Raw genomic sequence first — 20328 nt, 5'->3', positions numbered from 1 at the left:
TAACTACAGAAATACTAAAACTAAACATAGGCAAATAATTACATTTATTTGGAATAAGGAAGACATAAATAGTAAGGTTAAAGATCAATAAATTTAACTCCATTAAAAATTTTAAACTTCTGTAAAGCCATGGAAAAGAAAATCAAAGGTTAGAAACACATGAAACTAAGGAAATATTTACAACCTATACATCAGACTAGAGATTAACATTCAGATTAAGGTTAATGTTAAACATTAACATCCATGTGTTACTAATAAATATAAAATAAAACGATTAAAATACAAAATAAAGGCAATGCATAGGAACAGGAAATTCTAAGAAGATATACAAATAACTAAAAAGATGTGAAGAGATTTTTAATATCAGTATTAAAGAAAATCATTAAATTAATTTCTGACATATAATTTCTGACATTATTATTATATTGGGAATGACTTATTGTTTTTAAACGTAACTTTCTGCGGAATAAAAGGAATAGGGAAATAGGAATTCTAACAGATGATGCTTAGTGATGCTAAATGGTTCAATCTTTTTGTATAGCAAATTAGCAATACACATCCAGAGCCTCAGAAATATACAGATCCTTTAACTCACTAAATTCACATCTAAGAATTTATCCTAAGTATAATTAATGTGCAAGGATATGTTAATAAAAATATTTACTTCAATGTTTATAACAGCTTAAAAAAACTTTTTAAAAAAGTATATCAAGTGAATTAATTTTTTAAAATGGTACATTCCTAAAAATGGAATATTATACAAATGCACATTAAAACTAATACAAATTCATTAGATATTAAATGAAAAATACAGCATGTTTTACGTAAAATATATATTGTATATCATGTATTCATTCACAGAAAAAGGGGTCTTGAAATTTACATATAAGAAAGCTAATAATAATCATGCCAGGGATCATGGCCAAACTCGTTACTATTAATAATCAATATTTCCTAACTATCTTTTAATAACCATGTTATCTTTGTATAACTTTTTTATGTAAGAGCACACCATGCAATGGAGGAAAGTAAAGCATTTAAAAAATGATCCTAAAAAAAAAAAAAAAAAATGATCCTAGGACAATGGATATACTATTGCAAGAAAAAATAAAACGAGATCTTTAATCATACTCTAAATGACAATAAGAATAGGTGGTAGTAACTATATAAATGTGTAACAATCAAGCCATGAAATAGTTGAGACTGTTTTTTAGTCTCAGAACAGGCAGAACTTTTAAAAAATATTTTTAAATTTTCCAGACTTTATTATGACACAAGCATATTAATGGTAAAAATGTCAGGTCAAGTCCTTGGACACAAATAAGCAATGGGAGACATTTTAAAATAAGATAAATATAATTAGATACATAAACATTTAACATTTTAAATACTAAAGAAGAAACTACCAACAAAAATAAAAGGAGAAAAATATTTGCAACACATTCAATAACGACATACCCTCGTTGGTTTCAAACTCATACGTTAATCAATCTCCTAGAACCTACTGCTTGAACAGCACAAAAAGTATCTCAAAGTAATCACAGCCAAAGATAACTTACGACTTCCCCACTCCAAACCATCAAAACCAACACTATCATCCAAGGAAGGAAACTATAAACCTAGGCATTAGTTTGATACTTCTTTCTACCTTACCTCTTGTATATTAAACCATCAGAAAGTATAATTAATCTTACTTCCTAAAAATCTCTCAAACTCATCCACATCTCTCTATATCTACTATCACCTTGGTTCAGCAATCATCATCTCTTGTCTGGAATACTAGACTAGCCTACTAACTGTTTTCCCCACATCCATTCTCAACCCTCATCTGTAATTTAGCCAGAACAATCTTTTAAAAATAGAAATCTGACTTTCTCACTCCAATTTACCCTACTCCTGCCCCCAACACACACATACTCACTCAACCCACTGCTTAAAGGGTCAAACAGGTCCTAAATAATATGACACCTACCTACTTCTTTATTCTCACTTCCTACCTTAGTTGCCTAGCTTTCTATGTTTATGTTCTAACCACTCGGGACATCTTTCAGTTTCCTAAAATGGCTACAATCCCTTCAATTATAGATTTTACACATGGTATTTACTCTAGAACACTTGCTAATGACTAGATAAAGAGAGTTGAAGGGTTATGAATGACTTTTAAGTTTCTGGCTAGCATAACTAGATGTATACTATTCTTGAAATTTTTTAAATACCAAATTATCTTCTATTATTAACTCCTCACTATTATTCCTCAAACACTTCAGACATAAAAGTACCTCAAAGTCCTTGTACTACTGTTCCTTTCACCTGGAATGATCTTTTAATTGATCTTTACACAAATAGTTACTCCTTGATATTTAGATCTCAGAATGCCACTTCAGATCAACCAGTCAAAAGCAGGCACCTTGTTGCCCTAATCTATCACTCTATTTTAATTGTCTACATTGTATTATCACTGTCTGATATTCCTATTTATTTGTTTATTGGGAATCTCCCCAATTAAAATATAACTCTCTGAGAGCAAAGACTTTATTCTTATTCATTCTTGTATTCCCATTGCCAACATGTAATCCTTGTTTAAGAAATATTGAATGAATGAATAATTCAGAGCCAGCATTCTCTGCTTGTAATAAAGTAGATTATCATCAACAATTGATGCTATCATAAAATATATCAATAGATCATGGGAACTCATAATTAAGCAACTTACTGAAATGTTGTAGAGTAAGAATAAATCTGTGAACTCCAAATCAGTATTAATAGGCATTACGAAGGCAATATGGAGTAGTGGCTAAGAACATGGGCTCTGCAGTCACACAGTCGCGGTTTGAATCCAAGCTCCACCACTTACTGGGTGACATCAGGCTGGTTACCTAACCTCTCTGAGGTTCAGTTCCCCAGGCTATAGGGTAAATATAACAATAGCACGTGCCTTATAGGGATGAAGTGAGGATGAATTATATATGCAGTACACAATAACAATATAATAACAATGCCTGAGACATAGACAGCAATCAAATGTTAGCTGCTGTTTTCTTATTGCAAAGAGCATTCACAAAAGTGGGCTTAGTGTTAGAGAACATGCAGTTTGAAGTGACTACTTCCATACATCTTTGAAGAAGATGACTCCAAATGGGTGATTTCAAACAATACACATATGATGATTTTAAAGCAGTAGAAGACTGAATAGCGTATAGATAATTAGCTTGAAGTAAGAACTTCTCTCGTGCTTCTTACATACCGAGTGAGTACGGAGTGCTGCGATGGTTTTTGAAAGTGCCATTTCCCACAGTTCATCGATGTAGGCTCTATTTACTAAACCCTGGGTTGTATGTAAAATGTGATCTTCAACCACAAAAAAGCTAAGATTGAGGAAAAAAGAAAGCACAGCTGTCAGAAATTACAGTTTGACTACTATCATGAGGGGATGACAAACATTAAGAGTTGTCATCAAATTGGAAGTTAATACTAGTCATTTTTTCTTAAAGAAAGCCGTTTGGTATCACAAACAAAATCAGATTTCTTAGACTTGGAATTATACCTCTGATCATGATATCATCTTAACCACTTCTTTAGAAATTGGAGTTACATTCCTATTAAATGTTAATCATGTTATCTAGAAATTTTAAAGGGAAGAAGAAAAATGTTTATAGGTAAAGAAGGCTAATTTCACTACATTAAAATCAACAGCCCATTAATACATTTTAAAAAACGAATAGAATCTAAAGAGATAATGAAAGTTAAAGCACGCATTTTTTTAAGAATCCAACACACAAAATACCAAAATAATTCCGCTTATATAAACTTTCTCATCAAAGTGCTGAAAAGATATCTTACAAAGGTAAAAAAAAAAATACACACGTATTTTTTAACATTCTTCTGTGGCTTCTTAATTTTTATGCATCTAAAATGTATCTTCAGCTTTCTTGCCTAAATATTCATACAAATTAAAACAATTCTTTAAATAGGGAATTGTTATGATACATTTTAATCAAAGGTATCAATTACATTGCAACAATCTAAACTTGGAAAAAAAAGAAATTTCATGGAACAATCCAACTTATTTCCCTTCTTTTTAACTGCAAAGTCACTATTTTGCAATTAGAATAAGCTGTCTATATTTGGGATGTTTATTTGGGAACTGCAATTCCATACTAGTATATATACTCCAGATGAGGATGGCAAACTATACAGTCCATGGAACAAATCTGGCCCACTGCTTGTTTTTATAAACAGTGTTTTATTGGAACACAGCCATTGTCTTTCATTTACATATTGTCTATAGCTGCTTTCGTACCACAACAAAGCTGAATAGTTCTAACAGAAACCGTATGGCCTGCTGAGCCTAAAATACTTTACTATTTGGCCCTTTTAGAAAAAAACTTGCCAACTTTTGCTGATTATTTGGTTCCCTCTTAACAATAATGAAAAAACAGAACATCACATATAATGACTACAATTCAGTATTTTTCTCCCTTTATCCATAAAAAGGATTCCTCAACAATATAGAATTATGTTCCCCAACATAATTCTATGAAACGAATAGACATTCCTTTAAAATCATCAGATATTCAAAACAAATCTTGTCTTAAGAATTTAGAAAAGAAAAAAAATTTCCCAAAGAACACGATATACTTTTCCAAGTCTCACAAAAAGTGTATAAACAATTGAAAGTGTATAAATTTAAAACACACACACACATACCCACCCTACAATTTGATTAAAATACTTCCTGTAGCCATCTAAAGTTTCATGCTGCAACAAAGCAAAGAGAAAAAAGTTATTGTTTCTGTTTTGACACATTAAGACAGTTAAAATCAGCTAATTAATTTCTTAAGGCTCAATTCCAAAGACTATAAAGTAAATATAATAATAGTACCTACCTTATAGGATTACAGTGAGGATGAAATGAGATAATACATATCTAGTACTTAGAACAATGCCTGACACATAGCAAGCAACAGATGTTAGTTGCTACTTTCTTAATGCAAGTCACATCCAGTGGTCCCAGACTGACAGTTTGGGGTGGAGGTGGGGGGAAGCCCAAATGGAAAATAATTAAAAGATACCAGAGAAGAAAAGTGAAAAAGGGAGAAAAGTAAAGGTGGTGATCCTACCATGTTAGAAGGAGGCTGGAGCACCAAACGAGCCTGTTTTCGCCTCTGTTTTCGGTAGTAGTTCTCAAACGTTTCCCGGGCACCCTGTTAAACAAACAAAAGGAAATGGGTTGATACATTTGGACCAATTACTCTAGTATTTTATGGGAAATTCCCAGGTCAGGAATTGAGGCAGCCCCACATTTCTCAAAATCTGCTATTTTAACACTGATAATCTTCGGAAAAATAAAAATAACTTATTGAACCTTACTTACAAATACCAATAGAGATCGATACAAAAAATTCTTAAGAGGAAACTACCAGAACTCAGCCTCCAACACACCAAAGCTGGTTTCTGAATCAATTATCACAAATTCACAAGAAAGACAAACCAACATTCTCATAGGTTATAACAACAGTTTAGAAAATGGTTCTTAAAAAAAAAAACCTCACAGAACATTCCAGAATAAAAACTAGTCTCAAATAAATCATGACCAAAAGGCCAAAGGGAGGCAGGAAAAAGGCAGGAGCTGAGAACATTAAGTCAGTCTTCTCAGACAGAATATAATCTAGCACAGGATTAATACCAAAAAGGAAGAAACAAAGCCCTGAAAAGTCTTAGCACACAGTTTCTACTTTTCATTTAGGGTTTCTGGGCTTAAACTGAAAGGTGCTCTAGAGAACAAAAGCTAACTCATGAGCTCTATAACTAGGGTTGAATAGTGTCCTCTCAAAATTCATGTCCTTCCCAGGACCTCACAACATGAACCTATTTAGAAATAGTGTCATTACAGATGTAATTAGTTAAATTAAGATGCAGTCATACTACAGTAGGGTGACCCTTAATCCAATATAACTGGTGTCTTCATAAGAAGAGGAAAATGCTATATGAAGGCAGAAACACAGGGAGAACACCATACGGTGCCACAAGCAGAGATGGGACTGATGCAGCTGCAAGCCAGGGAACACCAAGGACTGCTGGCCACCACCAGAAGCTACAGAAAGGCAAGGAAAGATTCTACCCAGAATCTGAGAGGGAGGATGGCCTTCTGTCATCCTCATTTTGGATTTCTAGTCTCCAAAACCGTGACAGAACAAATTTCTCTTATTTTAAGCCACCCAGTTTGTGCTACTTGATTATAGCAGCCGTAAGAAACTGATATAAGCTCAAAGCTTTTAAAACATGATGCTTCCCATTATTAAACTCTACTCTCAACCCAAGACTTTTCTAAATAAACAAGAGTAGAAAGGGAAAGACAGCATTACACAGTGGTTAAGAGTACTGATTTTAGAACCAAATGATTTTATTCAAACCATGGCTCTGCCCCTTACTAGCTGTATAACTCATATGACTAGCTATATAGCTTCCCTTTCATTATTTTAACTTCCAGTATTTAACTCTTTACCTTTCACTAATAGATGTGCTATGGTTTACTCATTTGTAGAGATGCCAAACTCACATGGTTGTAATAAGGATTTAGAAGAGTTATAAAGCTTTTAGAATAGTACCTGATAAATAATAATCACTATGCAAGTACTTATTTAAAACATAAATAAGATGAAATCAGTGATGAAACAGAAAGCCCAGCCCATGTGAACATAAACTCCATGAAATACCTGGTTCAGTTTTCTTCACCTTCCCAAAAGTCTGAAGAATTTTACTCAATATGACTTCTTTGTTAGATCCCTAAACCAGGAAAACTGTTTAAGGTACTAAATCATGCAGCCTCAATAGTGTAGCTCAGGCGTGGGCAAATGTTTTCCATAATGGGCAGGACAATAAATAGGCTTTGGCGAGCCATCCAGTCTCTGATGCTACTACTCAACTCTGCTGCTGTAGTGCAAAAGCAGCCATAGACAACTCATAAATGAGTGTGGCTGTGTTCCAATAAAACCTGATTTGTGAAAACTGAAATTAGAATTTCGTATCATTTTCACCTGTCATGAAACATTACTCCTCTTATGATTTTTTTAATGAATACCAACCATTTAAAAATGTAAAAGTTCACACAGGTCATACAGAAACAGGCAGTAGGCTGGATTTGGCCCATAAGTCACGGTTTGATGACCCCTGGGGTAGCTTAAAAACAAAGGTTTTAAAACACTAAAGTTATTATAACTGTACACATCTGAATTTTTCTGCCTAAAAAATGAAAACAAACATTAAGACAGCTATTTCAAGGCTTTCTTAGTCTATAAGTTAGTGAGGTAGCAAATAATTCTATTTAAGAAATAAAAAGTGGAAACTGCCTCTTGGTTTGTTAAAGCTGTTCCCCACTTGTCACCATTTCACAGCATAGAGGTATTATTAAATGTCAATTACATTCTATACACACTGAATGGCTTTTCATTTTAAGGTTAACAGCCCTAAAGGCCCTTTATTATTTTAGTGTGACGTTACACTTTCAACATGCTTTCTAGCCAAGATACACTTAGCTGAGAATTTAGGGAAAGCCTTCTAATTAGAACACACTATATTAACTTAATTATTTGTTGTAAATGGTAGAAAATAAACAAGATGAAATTCTATATAAAAACCAAATCATGAACCTCTACTTAATTCTAAAGTATATACATTTTGCTTTTTCAATAAAATTAAAACATAAGAAAAAACCAATTTATCTAATAGGTCTGGCTTCCCCATTTACAAAAATGAGCTAGATTTTCCCTAGTGGGTGCTAAATAAATTCACCTCTGATTATTCTATTTCCTTTGCCAATTTTGTCAACTCAATGCTTATTGGAGAAATTTGAGAAATAGAGGTCTGACCAATCTAGTTGAGTAAATGACGAAGTGCCTGTCTATTCACAAATAAGTCAACAGACAGTGAACTATAGAGTTCTGCCACTTCAGCCTCAAGCTCCTTTAATCACTCAAATGAAAAAACAAAACACAAACCAAAAAAGCCACCTCAAAAGCTACTGAAGGTATAAACAAATAGACATAAAACAATCGGCAGGCAAGCAAAAGTTGTTCTGTTTTTCATTTTATGTCATTAGTATGACAGTGCTACGAAGGCTGTATAATAATTAATGAACTAATACAATGTCACAGAAAAATTAGTCACAGTGTATATAAAGTGCTCACCATGTGATAGACACTGAGAATCTCCTCATTGAATTTATAGTCTATGGTGGAAGACTAGAAATTAAACAAGCAATTATATAAAATCCTATTAAAATTATATTAGAATCCTATGTATTGAAGTGGGATGTATGTCTGAGTGTGTGTGTGTATGCATGTGCGCACGTGCACCTAGGGGGTGGGAGGAATGTTAGAGAAAGAGTCTCAGGAAAAAAATGACATTTATACTCATAATTGAAGAATGACTCAGAAGAATAAGCCAGGTAAACAGAAAGAAAAAAAAAAAATGTTCCTTGTAGACACAGAGAAGTTCAAAGAAAAAAGGTATCACATTTCCCATGAATTGAAAGAAGTTCTTCATGGCTGGAACTTCAGGGTGTAAAGGAGAGGGATGACAAGAGACGAGGCTGGAGGACTTTGTAAATCGTGTTAAGATATTTGGACTTCAACTCTAGGTTTAGACACCTAGAAGTTGTAATATAGTGAGTAGAATAAAGGAAGGAGAAATTAGCTACAAAAAGATCAGTCAGAATCTGATATATATTTAGGGGGCATAAGCCAATTGGATATATGTGGTAAAGGACATGAAGGAAAGAAGGCTGATGTGAGGTTTCTAACCTAGTTAACTAGTTTGGTTGGTGGCGTCATTTAATGAGAGAGGAATCAGAAGAAAATACAGTTGATTATTACCCATGGTTTCCTAATTTGCAAATTTGCCTACCTGCTAAAATTTATGTGTAGCCTCAAAATCAATACTCGTGGCACTTTCATAGTCATTCAAGGACGTACACAGCGTGGGGAAAATTTTGCGTTGCCCGATGCACATGTTCCTAGCTGAGGCCGAACAAAGCAACACTCTTCTTTCTTATTTCACTTCACACACTATAAACAATTATTCTTTTCATGGTCTATCTAGTGCCACATTTTTCAAATTTTTGTGCTTCTTTAAAATATTTGAGGCATAATTGACATAACATTATATTAGTTTCAGATGTACAACTTAATGATTCAATATTTGTGTATACTGCAAAATGATCACCAAAATAACTCTAGTTAACATCTATCACCATGTAGTTATACATACTTTTTTCTTGTAATGAGAACTTTTAAGATCTGCTTTCTTAGCAAGTTGCAAATATATAATACAGTATTATTAACTATAGTCACCATGCTGTACATTCCATCCCCAGGACTTATTTATTTTATAACAAAGTTTGTACCTTTTGACCACCTTCATCCAATTCCTCCAACCCCTACTCCCTGCCTCTGGCAACCACCAATCTGTTCTCTGTCACTATGGGTCCAGATGGGTTTTGTTCATTTATTTAGATTCCACATATAAGTGAGTTACAACAGAGTGTCCGTCTTTCCCTGTCTGACTTACTTCACTTAGTATAATGACCTCAAGGTCTACTCACGTTGTCACAAATAGAAAGATCTCTTATTTGAAATCTTTATATGACTGAATAATATTCCATTGTGCATATATGTACCACATCTTTATCCATTCATCTACTGATGGATATTTAGGTTGTTTCCATATCTTGGCTATTGTAGATAATACTGCAACATGGGGATGCATTTATCTTTTCGAGTTAATGTTTTTATTTTCTTTGGATAAATGCCCAGAAGTGGAATTCCTGGTTCATATGGTAGTTCTATTTTTATTTTTTTGAGGAACCTCCACACTGTTTTCCAGAGTGGCTGAAACAATGTACATTCCCACCAACAGTGTAAGAGGGTTCCCTCATCCCACATTCTGGTAGCACGAAAAAGGAGAATCCATGCAGTAGAGGGGTGAACAACCAATCTATTCATCAATTCAGGATTGTATTTTCAATCCAGAAGGCATACCATGGAAAAGGGATAAACTGTCTTTTGACTTTTAAGGTTTGCTCTGTTGATGACAGCAAAACACACATCACTCAACAGGTGGATTTCTCAATCCATTCTATCAGCTCTAAATGTAGAGAAAATTTATTCCAATTTGGACAACGTCGTGAATTATCAGCCTTATTTATCAATGAGTATTGTAAATTTTCAGACTTTAATATATCTAAAGTATATTAGTACTAAGTTAAGAAACACTTAGGTTTGCAGAGAGACCTTCAAGATAGCAGAGGAGTAAGACGTGGAGATCACCATCCTCCACACATCTACATGTGGAACAACTCCTAGAGAACACCTACTGAATGCTGGCAGAAGACCTCAGATTTCTGAAAAGGCAAGAAACTCCCCATGTACCTGGGTAGGGCAAAAGAAGGAAGAAAAAACAGAAACAAAAGAATAGGGAAAGAACCTGCACCTCTGGCAGGAGGAAAAGTGAAGGAGGAAAAGTTTCCACGCACTAGGGAGCCCCTTCACTGGCAGAGATGGGGGCTGGCGGGGGGGAAGCATCAGAGCCACAGAGGAGAGCGCAGCAACAGGGGTGCAGAGGGCAGAGTGGAGAGATTCCCGCACCGAAGATCGGTGCCGACCAGCATTCACCAGGCTGAGAGGTTTGCCTGCTCAGCCACCGGGACGGGTGGGGGCTGGGAGCTGAGGCTCGGCTTCAGAGGTCAGATCCCAGGGAGAGGACTGGGGTTGGCTGTGTGAACACAGCCTGAAGGGGGCTAGTGTGCCACAGCTAACTGGGAGGGAGTCTGGGAAAAAGTTGGGACCTGCCTAAGAGGCAAGAGGCCATTGTTTCGGGGTGCATGAGGAGAGGCAAGTCAGAGCACCGCCTAAACGAGCTCCAGAGATGGGCATGAGCCACGGCTATCAGAGCAGACACCAGACAGGCAAGAAATGCTAAGGCTGCTCCTGCAGCCATCAAGAATCCTGTGTGCAAGCACAGGTCACTATTCACACCTCCCCTCCCGGGAGCCTGTCCAGCCCGCCACTGCCAGAGTCCCATGATCCAAGGACAACTTCCCTGGGAGAAAACACAGCGTGCCTCAGGCTGGTGCTACGTCACGCCGGGCTCTGCTGTTGCAGGCTCGCACCGCATTCCGTACCCCTCCCTCCCCCTGGCCTGACTGTGCCAGAGCCCCCTCATCAGCTGCTGCATTAACCCCATCTTGTCTGGGCAAAGAACAGACGCCCTCAGGTGACCTACACGCACAGGCAGGCCAAATCCAAAGCTGAACACCAGGAGCTGTGCAAACAAAGAAGAGAAAGGGAAATTTCTCCCAGGAGCCTCAGGAGGAACAGATTAAATCTTCACAATCAACTTGATGTACCCTGCATCTCTGGAATATCATCCCAACATAGAGGCTGCGGACTTCGTGTGATTTTCTCTGTATAGCTTTGCTTTTATCATTTGTCCTAGGGTTCTGTCTGGTGTTTTTGGTTTTTTGTGGTTTTCTAGTATAGTTTTTAGTGTTTGTTATCACTGATGGATTATTTTCTGGTTTGGTTGCACTCTTCTTTCATTCTTTTTTTTATTACTTTAAAATTGTTTTATTTTTAATAATTTTCATTTTAATAACTTTATTTTATTTTTTTATTTTTTTCTTATTTTCTCCCTTTTCTTCTGAGCCATGTGGCTCACAGGGTCTTGGTGCTCCAGCCGGGTGTCAGGCCTGTGCCTCTGAGGTGGAAGAGCCGAGTTCACGACATTGGACTACCAGAGACCTCTCGGCTCCACGTAATATCAAACGGCAAAAGCTTTACCAGAGATCTCCATTTCAATGCTAAGACCCAGATCCAACCACCAGCAAGCTACACTGCTGGACACCCTATGCCAAAAAACTAGCAAGACAGGAACACAACCCCACCCATTAGCAGAGAGGCTGCCTAAAATCATAATAAGATAACACATACCCCAAAACACATCACCAGACGTGGTCCGGCCCACCAGAAAGACAAATCCAGCCTCATCCACCAAAACACAGGTACCAGTCCCCTCCATCAGGAAGCCTACACACTCCACTGAACCAGCTTTACCCACTGGGGGCAAACATCAAAAACAAGGGGAACTACAAACCTGCAGCCTTCAGAAAAGAGACCCCAAGAGCAGTATGTTAAGCAAAATGAGAAGACACAGGAACACATAGCAAATGAAGGAGCAAGGTAAAAAACCACCAGAACAAACAAATGAAGAGGAAATAGGCAGTCTACCTGAAAAAGAACTGAGAGTAATGATAGTAAAGATGATCCAAAATCTTGGAAACAGAATGGAGAAAATACAAGAAACGTTTAACAAGGAACTAGAAGAACTAAAGAGCAAACAAACAATGATGAAAAACAATAAATGATATTGAAAATTCACTAGAATGAATCAATAGCAGAATAACTGAGGCAGAAGAACACATAGGTGACCTGGACCATAAAACAGTGGAAATAACTATCGCAGAGAAGAAAAAAGAATGAACACCATTCAGAACAGTCTCAGAGACCTCTGGGACAACATGAAATGTACCAACATTCAAATTATAGGGGTCCCAAAAGAAGAAGAGAAAAAGAAAGGGACTGAGAAACTATTTGAAGGGATTATAGTTGAAAACTTCCCTAATATGGGACAGGAAACAGTTAATCAAGTCCAGGAAGTACAGAGAGTCCCATACAGGATACACCCAAGGAGAAACATGCCAAGACACATATTAATCAAACTATCAAAAATTAAATACAAAGAAAAAATATTAAAAGCAGCAAGGGAAAAGCAACAAATGACATCCAAGGGATTCCCCATAAGGTTAACAGCTGATCTTTCAGCAGAAACTCTGCAATCCAGAAGGGACTGGCAGGACGTATTTAAACTGATGAAAGGGAAAAACCTACAACCAAGATTACTCTACCCAGCAACGATCTCATTCAGATTTGATGGGGAAATCAAAAGCTTTACAGACAAGCAAAAGCTAATAGATCTCAGCACCACCAAACCAGCTTTACAACAAATGCTAAAGGAACTTCTCTAGGCAGGAAACACAAGAGAAGGAAAAGGCCTGCAATAACAAACCCCAAACAATTAAGAAAATGGTAATAGGAACATACAAATCAATAATTACCTTAAATGTACATGGATGAAATGCTCCAACCAAAAGAATGGATAGAAAACAAGACCCATATATATGGCTGAATGGATACAAAACAAGACCCATATATATGCTGTCCATAACAGGACCACTTCAGACCTAAGGACACACACAGACTTAAAGTGAGGGGACAGAAAAAGATATTCCATGCAAATGGAAATCAAAAGAAAGCTGGAGTAGCAATTCTCATATCAGATAAAACAGACTTTAGAATAAAGACTATTAGAAGAGACAAAGAAGGAAACTACATAATGATCAAGGTATCAATCCAAGAAGAAGATATAACAATTGTTAAATATTTATTCACCCAACAGAGGAGCACCTCAATACATAACGCTAACAGCCATAAAAGGGGAAATCGACAGTAGCACAATAATAGTAGGGGACTTTAATATCCCACTTTCGCCAATGGACAGATCATCCAAAATGAAAATAAATAAGGAAACACAAACCTTAAATGATACATTAAACAAGATGGACTTGATATTTATAGGACACTCCATCCAAAAGCAACAGAATACACTTTCTTCTCAAGTGTTCATGGAACATTCTCCAGGATAGATCATATCTTGGGTCACAAATCAAGGCTTGGTAAATTTAAGAAAACTGAAATCGTATCACCTATCTTTTCTGACCACAATGCTATGAGACTAGATATCAATTACAGGAAAAAATCTGTAAGAAATACAAACACATGGAGGCTAAACAACACACTACTTAATAACCAAGAGATGACTGAAGAAATCAAAGAGAAAATTAAAAAAATACCTAGAAACAAATGACAATGAAAGCAGGACTAGCCAAAAGCTATGGGATGCAGGAAAAGCAGTTCTAAGAGGGAAGTTAAGAGCTATACAAGCCTACCTTAGGAAACAAGAAACATCTCAAATAAACAACCTAACCTTACAGCTAAAGCAATTAGAGAAAGAACAAAACAACGCCAAAGTTAGCAGAAGGAAAGAAATCTTAAAGATCAGATCAGAAATAAATGAAAAAGAAATGAAGGAAACAATAGCAAAGATCAATAAAACTAAATGCAGGTTCTTTGAGAAGATAAACAAAATTGATAAACCATTAGCCAGACTCATCAAGAAAAAAGGGAGAAGACTCAAATCAATAGAATTAGAAATGAAAAAGGAGAAGTAACAACTGGCACTGCAGAAATACAAAGGATCGTGAGAGATTACTACAAGTAACTACATGCCAATAAAATGGACAACGTGGAAGAAATGGACACATTCTTAGAAAAGCAACACCTTCTGAGAGTGAACCAGGAAGAAACAGAAAATATGAACAGACCAATTACAAGCACTGACATTGAGACTGTGATTAAAAATCTTCCAACAGGGCTTCCCTGGTGGTGCAGCGGTTGAGAGTCCGCCTGCCGATGCAGGGGACATGGGTTCGTGCCCCGGTCCGGGAGGATCCCACATGCCGTGGAGCGGCTGGGCCCGTGAGCCATGGCCGCTGAGCCTGCGCGTCCGGAGCCTGTGCTCCGCAACGGGAGAGGCCACAACAGTGAGAGGCCCGCGTACCGCAAAAAAAATAAAATAAAAAATAAAAAAATCTTCCAACAAACCAAAGCCCAGGAACAGATGGCTTCACAGGTGAATTCTATCAAACATTTAGAGAAGAGCTAACACCTAATCTTCTCAAACTCTTCCAAAATAGAGCAGAGGGAGGAAAACTCCCAAACTCATTCTACAAGGCCACCATCACCCTGATCCCAAAACAAGACAAATATGTCATAAAGAAAGAAAACTACAGGCCATTATCACTGATGAATATAGATGCAAAAATCCTCAACAAAATACTAGCAAACAATCCAACAGCACATTAAAAGGATCATACACCATGACCAAGTGGGCTTTAACCTGGGAATGCAAGGATTCTTCAATATACCCAAATCAATCAATGTGATAAACCATGTTAACAAACTGAAGGATAAAAACCATATGATCATCTCAATAGATTCAGAAAAAGCTTTTGACAAAATTCAACACCCATTTATGATAAAAACTCTCCACAAAGTAGGCATACAGGGAACTTACCTCAACATAATAAAGGCCATATATGACAAACCCACAGCCAACAACGTTCTCAATGGTAAAAAACTGAAACCATCTCAGTTTTTCAGGAACCAGAAAAGGCAGTCCAGATTTACTGTGGCCCTGAACCAAGATGGTGGAGTACAAAGGCATGCTCTTACTCCCTCTTGTGAGAACACCAAAATCACAACTAGCTGCTGGACAATCAACAGGAAGACACTGGAACTCACCAAAAAAGATACCCCATATCCAAAGACAAAGGACAAACCACAATGAGACAGGAGGGGTGCAATCACAGTAAAATCAAATCCCATAACTGCTGGGTGGGTGACTCACAGACTGGAGAACACTTATACCACAGAAGTCCACCCACTGGAGTGAAGGTTCTGAGCCCGTCATACTTCCCAACCTGGGGGTCCGGTAATGGGAGGAGAAATTCCTAGAGAATCAGACTTTGAAGGCTAGTGCGATTTGATTGCAGGACTTAGGACTGGGGGAAACAGAGACTCCACTCTTGGAGGGCACACACAAAGCAGTGTGCATATCGGGTCCCAGGGGAAGGAGCAGTGGCCACAGGGGAAACTGAACTAGACCTACCAGCTAGTGTTGGAAGGTCTCCTGCAGAGGCAGGGGTGGCTGTGGCTCACTCTGGGGACAAGGACACTGGCAGCAGAAGTTATGGGAAGTACTCCTTGGTGTGAGCCCTCCCAGAGTGTGTCATTAGGCCCACCAAAGAGCCCAGGTAGGCTCCAGTGTTGGGTTGCCTCAGGCCAAACAACCAACTGGGAGGGAACCCAGCCCCACACATCAGCAGTCAAGCAGATTAAAGTTTTACTGAGCTCTGCCCACCAGAGCAACAGTCAGCTCTACCCACCACCAGTCCCTCCCATCAGGAAACGTGCACAGGCCTCTTAGACAGCCTCATCCACCAGAGGGCAGACAGCAGGAGCAAGAAGAACTACAATCCTGCAGCCTGTGGAACAGAAAACCACATTCACAGAAAAATAGACAAGATGAAAAGGCAGAGGGCTATGTACCAGATGAAGGAACAAGATAAAACCCCAGAAAAACAACTAAATGAAGTGGAGATAGGCAACCTTCCAGAAAAAGAATTCAGAATAATGATAGTGAAGATGACCCAGGACCTCAGAAAAAGAATGGAGGCAAAGATCGAAAAGATACAAGAAATCTTTAACAAAGACCTAGAACAATTAAAGAACAAACAAACAGAGATGAACAATACAATAACTGAAATGAAAACTACACTAGAAGGAATAAATAGCTGAATAACTGAGGCAGAAGAACGAATAAGTGACCTGGAAGACAGAATGGTGGAATTCACTGCCATGGAACAGAATAAAGAAAAAAGAATGAAAAGAAATGAAGACAGCCTAAGAGACCTCTGGGACAACATTAAACGCAACAACATTCACATTATAGGGGTCCCAGAAGGAGAAGAGAGCGAGAAAGGACCAGAGAAAATATTTTACGAGATTATAGTCGAAAACTTCCCTAACATGGAAAAGGAAATAGCCACCCAAGTCCAGGAAGCACAGCGAGTCCCATACCGGATAAACCCAAGGAGAAAAATGCCGAGACACACAGTAATCAAATTGGCAAAAATTAAAGACAAAGAAAAATTATTGAAAGCAGCAAGAAAAAAATTACAAATAATATACAAGGGAACTCCCATAAAGTGAACAGCTGATTTCTCAGCAGAAAATCTACAAGCCAGAAGAGAGTGGCATGATATACTTAAAGGGATGAAAGGGAAGAACCTACAACCAAGATTACTCTATCCAGCAAGGATCTCATGCAGATTCGATGGAGAAATCCAAAGCTTTACATACAAGCAAAACCTAAGAGAATTCAGCACCACAAAACCAGCTCTACAACAAATGCTAAAGGAACTTCTCTAAGTGGGAAACACAAGAGAAGAAAAGGACCTACAAAAACAAACCTAAAACAATTAAGCAAATGGTAATAGGAACATACATATCGATAATTACCTTAAACAAGAATGGATTAAATGCTGCAACCAAAAGACACAGGCTTCCTGAATGGATACAAAAACAAGACCCATATATATGCTGTCTACAAGAGACCCACTTCAGACTGAGGGGATGGAAAAAGATATCCCATGTAAATGGAAATCAAAAGAAAGCTGGAGTAGCAATACTCATATGAGATAAAATAGACTTTAAAATAAAGAATGTTACAAGAGACAAGGAAGGGCACTACATAATGATAAAGGTATCAATCCAAGAAGAAGATATAACAATTATAAATATATATGCACACAACATAGGAGCACCTCAATACATAAGGCAACTGCTAACAGCTCTAAAAGAGGAAATTGACAGTAACACAATAAGAGTAGGGGACATTAACACCTCACTTACACCAATGGACAGAGCATCCAAAATGAAAATAAATAAGGAAACAGAAGCTTTAAATGACACAATAACCAGATAGATTTAATTGATATTTATAGGACATTCCATCCAAAAACAGCAGATTACACTTTCTTCTCAAGTGCGCCCGGAACATTCTCCAGGATAGATCACATCTTGAGTCACAAATCAAACCTCTGTAAACTTAAGAAAATTGAAATCATATCAAGCATCTTTTCTGACCACAACACTATGAGATCAGAAATGAATTACAGGGAAAAAAACGTAAAAAACACAAACACATGGAGGCTAAACAATACGTTACTAAATAACCAAGAGATCACTGAAGAAATCAAGAGGAAATTAAAAAATACCTAGAGACAAATGACAATGAAAACACGACTATCCAAAACCTATGGGATGTAGCAAAAGCAGTTCTAAGAGGGAATTCTATAGCTATACAAGCCTACCTGAAGAAACAAGAAAAATCTCAAATAAACAATCTAACCTTACACCTAAAGGAAATAGAGAATGAAGAATAAAAAAAACCCAAAGTTAGCAGAAGGAAAGAAATGATAAAGATCAGAGCAGAAATAAATGAAATGGAAATGAAGAAAACAATAGCAAAGATCAATAAAACTAAAAGCTGGTTCTTTGAGAAGATAAACAAAATTGATAAACTGTTAGCCAGACGCATCAAGAGAAACAGGGAGAGGACTCAAATCAATAAAATTAGAAATGAAAAAGAAGAAGTTACAGCAGACACCGCAGAAATACAAAGCATCCTAAGAGACTACTACAAGCAACTCTATGCCAATAAAATGGACAAGCTGGAAGAAATGGACAAATTCTTAGAAAGGTATAACTTACCAGACTGAACCAGGAAGAAATAGAAAATATGAACAGACCAATCACAAGTAATGAAATTGAAACTGTGATTAAAAATCTTCCAACAAAAAAAAGTTCAGGATCAGATGGCTTCACAGGTGAATTCTATCAAACATTTAGAGAAGAGCTAAGACCCATCCTTCTCAAACTCTTCCAAAAAACTGCAGAGGAAGGAACACTCCCAAACTCATTCTATGAGGCCACCATCACCCTGATACCAAAACCAGACAAAGATACTACAAAAACAGAAAATTACAGACCAATATCACTGATGAATATAGATGCAAAACTCCTGAACAAAATACTAGCCAACAGAATCCAACAACACATTAAAAGGATCATACACCATGATCAAGTGGGATTTATCCCAGGGTTACAAGGGTTCTTCAACATACGCAGATCAATCAATGTGATACACCACATTAACAAATTAAGGAATAGCAACCATATAATCACCTCAATAGATGCAGAAAAAGCTTTTGATAAAATTCAACACCTGTTTATGATAAAAACTCTCCAGAAAGTGGGCATAGAGGAACGCTACCTCAACATAGTAAAGGCCATATATGACAAACCCACAGCAAGCATCATTCTCAATGGTGAAAAACTGAAAGCATTTCCTCTAAGATCAGGAACAAGACAAGGATGTCCACTCTCACTACTATTATTCAGCATAGTTTTGGAAGTCCTAGCCACTGCAATCAGAGAAGAAAAAGAAATAAAAGGAATACAAATTGGAAAAGAAGAAGTAAAGCTGTCACTGTTTGCAGATGACATTGTACTACAGATATAGAATCCTAAAGATGCCAACAGAAAACTACTAGAGCTAATCAATGAATTTGGTAAAGCTGGACGATACAAAAGCAATGCACAGAAATCTCTTGCATTCCTATACACTAATGTTGAAAAATCTGAAAGAGAAATTAAGGAAACACTCCCATTTACCATTGCAACAAAAAGAATAAAACACCTTGGAATAAACCTACCTAGGGAGACAGAAGACCTGTATGCAGAAAACTGTAAGACACTGATGAAAGAAATTAAAGATGATAGCAACAGATGGAGAGATACACCATGTTCTTGTACTGGAAGAATCAATATTGTGAAAATGATGATACTACCCAAGCAATCTACAGATTGAATGCAATTCCTATCAAACTATGAATGGCCCTTTTTATGGAACTAGAACAAAAAAATCTTAAAATTTGTATGGGGACACAAAAGACCCCAAATAGCCAAAGCAGTCTTGAGGGGAAAAAACGAAACTAGAGGAATCAGACTCCCTGACTTCAGACTATATTACAAAGCTACCGTAATCGAGACAATATGGTACTGGCACAAAAACAAAACATAGATCAATGAAACAAGTTAGAAAGCCCAGAGATAAACCCACACACCTATGGTCAACTCATCTATGACAAAGGAGGCAAGGATATACAATGGAGAAAACAGTCTCTTCAATAAGTGATGCTGGGAGAACTGGACAGCTACATATAAAAGAATGTAATTAGAACACTCCCTAACACCATACACAAAAATAAACTCAAAATGGATTCGAGACCTAAATGGAAGACCAGACACTATAAAACTCTTAGAGGAAAACATAGGAAGAACACTCTTTGACATAAATTACAGCAAGATCTTTTCTGATCCACCTCCTAGAGTAATGGAAATAAAAACAAAAATAAACAAATGGGACCTAATGAAATGTAAAAGGTTTTGCACAGCAAAGGAAACCATTAACAAGACAAAAAGATAACACTTAGAATGCGAGAAAATATTTGCAAACGAATCAATGGAC

The 20328-nt window shown here is 37.0% G+C and overlaps 1 protein-coding gene across 15 annotated transcripts in view; it reads right to left on the bottom strand.

Annotated features, from left to right (window-relative positions):
• EXOC6B (exocyst complex component 6B) overlaps positions 1-20328 on the bottom strand; it is a 721405-nt gene that overhangs the window by 363303 nt on the left and 337774 nt on the right. For all 15 annotated transcript variants that reach the window (XR_007470913.1, XR_007470912.1, XM_033400476.2 and 12 more), the window contains 3 exons: positions 5121-5204; positions 4712-4758; positions 3245-3365 (listed from right to left, as the gene is read on the bottom strand). Coding sequence is in view for 13 of the 15 variants with exons in the window: in XM_033400476.2 (XP_033256367.1) it covers positions 3245-3365; positions 4712-4758; positions 5121-5204 (252 nt within the window). In the remaining 2 variants the exon portion in view is untranslated. The remainder of the gene's footprint in view (positions 1-3244; positions 3366-4711; positions 4759-5120; positions 5205-20328) is intronic.

This window comes from Orcinus orca, chromosome 13, assembly GCF_937001465.1.
Source record: "Orcinus orca chromosome 13, mOrcOrc1.1, whole genome shotgun sequence".
Taxonomy (NCBI): domain Eukaryota; kingdom Metazoa; phylum Chordata; class Mammalia; order Artiodactyla; family Delphinidae; genus Orcinus; species Orcinus orca.
Note: the sequence above shows the minus strand (reverse complement) of the source record. Positions and strands in the feature narration are given on the sequence as shown.